Below are 7,500 nucleotides of genomic sequence, written 5' to 3'. Positions count from 1 at the left end.
ATTCTATACGTTTCTCAACGGGAAGCCTGTGGAGTTCTCTTAGAAAACCCAATGCAGATTGATTTTTCCTCTTTCTATAAATATGTGAGAGATGGTGAAAGTGCATGATTCTGTATTTGTTATAATAAGTTTCTAACAAATTTGAACTTTCTTATAGCGCAAAATCCACTAAACGTGCTCAAATCTATTTATAAAGGGACCAACAGCAACAAGTAAATTTTTGACATGACGCCTGGTAGGCGGTATTACAACTGTTTTCCGACAGACACAACTCTGTTAACGGCTAGGTACTCATTTTATACCCGAGTATGGTGAGAGAATGTGAGTAAAGAGCCTTTTCCAAGGACTCAACTATGCGCCAACCAAGGCTCATCAAACCCGAGACCTTCCGATCCGAAAGCGAGTGTCATACCACAAGATCATATAGCCGCACAGATAGAATTGTGTAATTAAGACACTAGGGGGCAGGCATCGGTGTGAGATAAAGATCTGAACAAGTGTGTATGAACGGTGCCAGCCAAAGCAAGAAAGACAAATACAAGAAAGAAACCATCCCAAAAAATTATGGCACCTTTCATACACACTTGTTCAGTTCTTTATAGAATTTTCTATAATTATTTAGATGTCGGAGAAAGATTATAAAGATCTAATATTTAAATTTATCTACTTTTCCCTTGTTTCAATTACTTTTACTATTACCCCTACTAACTACTCACTGTACCTGCTACTTTAATTTCTATTTTGGGCTTCAGAGATCTTGTGTAAATCACTTTGAGCATATCAAATGGATATCGCGCTATATAAAGACTCGGTGTTTATGGGGGGGGGGGGTCCTTCACTGTACCTGCTACTTTAATTTCTATTTTGGGCTTCAGGGATCTTGTGTAAATCACTTTGAGCATATCAAATGGATATCGCGCTATATAAAGACTCGGTGTTTATGGGGGGGGGGGGGGGGGTCATCTTTCGTCGTACATATTAAGTGTTACCGTTGGCTATGTACCACCTGTAAAGCGCTTTGAGCACGTTTAGTGAATACTGCTCTACATAGAAGCTCAATTTTTAAAATTTTATTCACCTTTTAAAAATTAGAAAATGTTATCAAATATACGATTCTAGAAATTGTGAGCAGGATAAGTTTGGCATTCTTTCAGGCTATTTGGCATGTTTCTGTGACCTGTTGACAGTGTTTGCAAAATTAATCTGGCAGTCCAAGATATTTAAATTGCAGCAGATGGTCCATCCAGACATATTACCGGATATAGACGATGGGCCATATACGACGTGTACATATATGAAGGTCTGACATCCGAATCCACTTATGGGCCTAGTTTAACATTGTTGTAATGGACAATATTTTGCGTCATCTCTTTTTGTTTTGTTTTGAGATTTCCATTATAACAATGAGCCCATATTAGGGAGTGAGATTAGCGGAAGAGTAGCGTTCCTTGATTGGACGTCACCGGTGGAGAAGTTATTTGTAAACAAACCAACTACAAGTACAAGCCAAGCGCTCAAATACAACATTTATTATTCATATTTCTGTACAAAAATGCATAACGTTGATTATGATATGCATTTTTGTACAGAAATATGAATAATACATTTTGTATTTGGAGCGCTTGGCTTGTAGTTGGTTTGTTTACAAATAACTTCTCCACCGGTGACGTCCAATCAAGGGACGCTACTCTTCCGCTAATCTCATTCCCTATCAGGAGTTGGGTTATCAGACCTTCAAATAAGTGCACGTTGGCCATAGTATAGTATTGTTATATATTATATTATTCAACTTACCCTGATGGCGCTGTCTTTGCGTTTATTCCTGAACATGGCGAATTCTTGGCACAGCCTGACGACGGCGTCGACGATAACGACGATAACGATAACGACGATCAATCCACGATTGCTTTTGTGCTTGCTGTCGTCGTTGTTGATGATAATAATGATAATAATAATAATAAAGATGAGAGTGATGTTGTTTTTGTAGTTGTTGTTGATGTTGTTGTTGTTGTTGTTGTTGTTGTTGTTGTTGTTGTAGCTGTCTCTGGTAGGGTGGTGGTGGTGGTGGTCGTAACGCCGTTTCGATAGCGTTGCACTCCAGCAGCTGTTGTGATGACGGTGGTCGGGGATGGTGCTTCGTAGTCGTCGTCCTTCTCCAGTATGCACTATCCATAGGGAGAATGAATCCCTAGAACAAGAAAGGTAACTCCGAATGTCTCCCCTTCTCGATGTCGGCATCCCTTGTTGTCAAGCTCGAGTTACGTCCCTTCATGACAGGTGGCGTCCTTCTGGGGGGAATAATAATAATGATAATAATAATAATATTAATAATAATAATAATAATAATAATAATAATAATAATAATAACAATAACAATAACAATAACAATAATAATAATAATAATAATAATAATAATAATAATAATAATAATAATAATAATAATAACAATAATAATAACAATAACAATAACAAATAATAATAATAATAATAATAATAATAATAATAATAACAATAATAATAATAATAATAATAACAATAATATAATAATAATAATAATAATAATAATAATAATAATAATAATAATAATAATAATAATAATAATAATAATAATAATAATCGTGGAATGCCTAGGCGACGATATCTTATGATGTCATGGCGGAAGGGTATAATTTTTGATTTATTTTTTTTTACCCATGGGTAAGTTTACAATTTTCATAAAAAAAAGCACATGTTTACATTCATTTAGAAATGTCCAATTTCTGGACAGAAACAAAATCACGTGATCGATGTGTTGGTCGGTTGGAAGAAAACTTGATTATAGATCGACCCCGTTCTCTCCACGCAAAAATACTTATAGATGCTGTGCGTTTAGCCAATTTACTCACAACATCCGCGAGCAGGAGATAGATAGTTCGAAGATGACGTCACTCACGTCTTTGTTATTGTTTTTTGCCATCCGCGTTTATGAGTAATGGTCACTGAATATTTACCTGACTATAAACGTTCATGGATACACACAGTTTGTGTGTTGGTCCGTTATACTTCCGGATGGCAATTTTATGAGCTTCTTAGCCAAGCGCATACTATCTATAACGTACGAACACACAAAACTGTATTTGACATTGAACGGTTATAATCTGATTGATAGAATTTAGTCAGGAATTTTCATCAAATCGGCTGTCAAAAAAAAACAAAAAAAAACAAACAACAAAAACAATAACAAAGGGCTGTGTGACGTCAATTTCGTTCCTTCTATAGATTATATGAGCTTAGATAAGACACTCACAACATTATCATCCGAAAGTATTACGGACCAACACACAAAACTATGCGAAATTGTGAAGGTTTATAGTCTGGTTAATTCAGTTTAGTGAGAATATGCTTCAACAGTCGTAACGTCACTTCCTTCCTAATGACGCATGGTAACTTAGTAACTGGCTCAAACTATCGGAACAATGGCGGACGCCGTATGAAATATTTCTCCGACGAGCATAAAAGCGTATCCAGAGGAAAAAAAAACAAACATAAATCTGATCATGTTTTGACTTTTACACATTCTGATCACAAGAAATATGAAAAGTTATAGCCAGCATGAAGAATAAAAAGTACCGATTTTCTTTGTTTAGAACCACGATGGCCGGCGTTGCTGGGCCACGTGACATCAGACTATTGAATCCAATTACTCATAAACATAAATGGCAAAAAATAATAACAAAGACCCTAGTGACGTCAACTTCATTCTATCTATAGATCGGTAATTTTCTCTCCACCCAAAAATACTTATAACAGCTTCCTTTTTTCACTCTCGTATAAAACTGACCTTGACCTTGACCTAGATAACAAAAATGACAGGTAAATTATATAATAATCAAGGCTATCTGACTTCATAAAATAGAACATGAAATCGGATGAAATGACAATCTGGCAAACAGACACAAAAAATGACACAGATGAAATTAATCAGGAAATGTGACGGGCGTCTTTTCTTGATTGAAGAAATTGAATCGGTTGTCTATGTGTATGTGTGTGTGCGTGTGTGTGTGTTTGTGTGTGTGTGTGTGCTGTGCGTACGCATATATTGTATGTATGTGTGTGTGTGTGTGTGTGTGTGTGCTGTGCGTACGCATATATTGTATGTATGTGTGTGTGTGTGTTTGTGTGTGTGTGTGTGCTGTGTGTACGCATATATTGTAATGTATGTGTGTGTGTGTGCTGTGTGTACGCATATATTGTATGTATGTGTGTGTGTGCTGTGTGTACGCATATATTGTATGTATGTGTGTGTGTGTGTGCTGTGCGTACGCATATATTGTATGTATGTGTGTGTGTGTGTGCTGTGCGTACGCATATATTGTATGTATGTGTGTGTGTGTGTGCTGTGTGTACGCATATATTGTATGTATGTGTGTGTGTGTGTGTGTGTGTGTGCTGTGCGTACGCATATATTGTATGTATGTGTGTGTGTGTGCTGTGTGTACGCATAATTGTATTAGTGTGTGTGTGTAGTGTGTGGTGTGTAGTGTTGTTGTGTGTGTGTGTGTGCTGTGTGTACGCATATATTGTATGTATGTGTGTGTGTGTGTGCTGTGTGTACGCATATATTGTATGTATGTGTGTGTGTGTGCTGTGCGTACGCATATATTGTATGTATGTGTGTGTGTGTGCTGTGCGTACGCATATATTGTATGTATGTGTGTGTGTGATGTGCGTACGCATATATTGTATGTATGTGTGTGTGTGTGTGTGCTGTGCGTACGCATATATTGTATGTATGTGTGTGTGTGTGTGTGCTGTGCGTACGCATATATTGTATGTATGTGTGTGTGTGTGCTGTGCGTACGCATATATTGTATGTATGTGTGTGTGTGTGTGCTGTGTGTACGCATATATTGTATGTATGTGTGTGTGTGTGTGTGTGAGAGAGAGAGTGAGAGAGAGATAGATAGATAGATAGATAGATAGAGAGAGAGAGAGAGAGAGAGAGAGAGAGAGAGAGAGAGAGAGAGAGAGAAGAAATTAAATATAAGGATATTTGGGATAGATTCGTTTGATTGGTGGTTGTTGTTGTTTTTGAGCTGCTGGTTATATTGTGTGTTATGCGTTTAGGTAAATTACTCACAATACCCGCTAGCCGGACTTTACGTCTTTAAAAGGTTTATAGTCTGATTGATATAACATATGTTAAATCACTAACAGGCTGTCTAAAAATAATAACAAAAAACTGAGTGACGTCAACTTCGTTTCGTCCATAGCTATAGATGGAAAGAAGTTGACGTCACCCAGCTTTCTGTTTGTATTTGCTTTAGTTAGCCTGTGAATGATGTTGGTATGTTTACTCTGGCTGGTAAATGTTGTGAGTATTTTACATTAAAGCAATAGCATCAATAAGTTGATGTTGTTGGAAACAAAATAACACATCAACATGGCTATAACGAAACAACAACAATGACGATATAACCAAAAATATTCAGGAAATAGAGATTTAGCAAAGACATTCATTATACTGGAGCAAATTGTGAGCATAAGAACATACACAATGTGGAAAAAAGATCCGAAAGAACAAATATTATTATTATGGAATATTATCGTTGTTATGTATATTATTATTATTCATATATCTACGTGTTTGTTTACGTCTACCAGGCGCTGAGTTAGGTGGTTTGATGAACGGCATCGCTTTTGGCATAATGTTTGTTTACGTTTCATTATCGTTCGTGTATAGATAGTTTGGCTTTCACTTCATTCTTTTGACTGTATTGCATCATGGCCGACTCGGCTATGTGGTCTAGTGGTATGACACTCGCTTTCGGATCGATTGGGCCTGGGTTCGAGCCTCACGCTCGGCGCATAGTTGAGTCCTTGGAAAAGGCTCTTTACTCACATTCTCTCACCTTACTCATGTGTAAAATGAGTACCCGGCCGTTAACAGCGTTGTCTTTGTCCGAAAAATTGTAATATCGCCTAACAGGCGGCATGTCTCGTCCTACATGTTTAATGTTGCTGTAGACCAGGGACCCCTTGTAAAGCGCTTTGAGCACATTTAGTGGATATTGCGCTATATAAAGCTCAATTATTTTTTTTATTGCATCATGGCTTATTTATAGTATGATAAAGTGATGCTAAGCTGCTGGAAGCTGTGGACTGTAAATATAAACGTAATAAATAATAAGGAATATAACAGCTTAAAAAAACAACAACAACAAAAAAAAAACAACAACAACAACAAAAGAAACAACAACAACAACAACAAAAAAAAACAACAGAAAAGACCAAACAAAACAAAACAAACAAACAAAAAAAAAAACTAACTAAAAAAAAAAGTTCTGGGTTCGAGCCTTGCTTGGTGCACAGTGGAGCCTTTTGATAGAATTTATTGAGAACTAATCATAAAAATGGATCCTATCTTAAAAAATATAGCATTGTGAAGAACATTGTGCTTATTTGAGTAAATAAAAAAATTGATACGGTGCACAACTCTACTGAAAGATTTGAAAATTAGAAATGTATTTCAGTCGTCGCCATTTTGATTCTTTCTTTTTTACTATTACGGTTAGCTCGAGATCGGAGGATATTTCTTTTTCTATTAAGGTTAGTCATAAGTCTTAGTAAAGGTGCTAGGGTGTTTGTTTTTCCATAAGTTAAGTAAAGGAGAGACATTCCGAAAGCTCCTACATCCCCAGTATTCTTTAAATTTGTATTTTCACCGTTGATATTTTGTCAGGCATTTATTTATTCAATTTGTCATTATATCTAGAAGTATTTTAAAAACTCTAGAACAAACCTTGATAGATTTGTGAAAGTTTAAAATTTCTTAATTTGACCATTGTTTTTATTTTCAGCCGCCATTTTGATTTGTTAAATATTGAAAGGTAGTGCAAAGCAGTCCGAGAGTTGTTTTTTTTTCTATTAGGGTTAGCTCGAGAGGTTAGTCATAAGTCTTATTAAAGGTGCTAGGAAGTTTGTTTTGCCATAAGTTAAGTAATGGGGAGACATTCCGAAAGCTCCTACATCCCCAGTATTCTTTAAATTTGTATTTTCACCGTTGATCTTTTGTCAGGCGTTTATTTATTCAATTTGTCATGATTTTTTCTATTAGGGTTATCTCGAGATCGGGTTAGTCATAAGTATTATTAAAGTGCTAGGGTGTTTGTTTTTCCTATTAGGGTTAATTAAAGGTACTAGGTTTAATTTTTTCTTGGGGTTAGTTGAGGGAATATATTATTAAATATATTATTGGGCCACACAGAAAAATCAACCGAAGATATACCAAATTACACAGACAACGTTGTTTACCAATCTGCCCTCATTAAATGATGGTGAGTACAGTATCGAATGAAAATAGTTCTTTCCCCGCGAAATTGCGGGCTTTTTACTAGTTTCTAAAAACAATAACAATAAGCTGAGTGACGCCAATTTCGTTCCTTCTATAGAATATTATATGGATGGAACGAAAATGACGTCACTCAGCTCTTTGTTATTGTTTTTAGATTAGTTCTCATT

The 7,500-nt window shown here is 36.0% G+C and overlaps 1 protein-coding gene across 1 annotated transcript in view; it reads right to left on the bottom strand.

The window, feature by feature from the left end:
• Positions 1-7,500, bottom strand: part of LOC144978902 (uncharacterized) — a 296,697-nt gene that overhangs the window by 155,645 nt on the left and 133,552 nt on the right. The window contains exon 4 of the mRNA XM_078925502.1: positions 1,795-2,285. Within this exon, the coding sequence (XP_078781628.1) occupies positions 1,795-2,238 (444 nt within the window). The 5' untranslated portion in view covers positions 2,239-2,285. The remainder of the gene's footprint in view (positions 1-1,794; positions 2,286-7,500) is intronic.

This window comes from Berghia stephanieae, chromosome 8 (assembly GCF_034508935.2).
Source record: "Berghia stephanieae isolate SIO BIC M18660-M18661 chromosome 8, UCSD_Bste_1.3, whole genome shotgun sequence".
NCBI lineage: Eukaryota > Metazoa > Mollusca > Gastropoda > Nudibranchia > Aeolidiidae > Berghia > Berghia stephanieae.
This window is presented reverse-complemented; position numbering and strand designations above follow the sequence as displayed.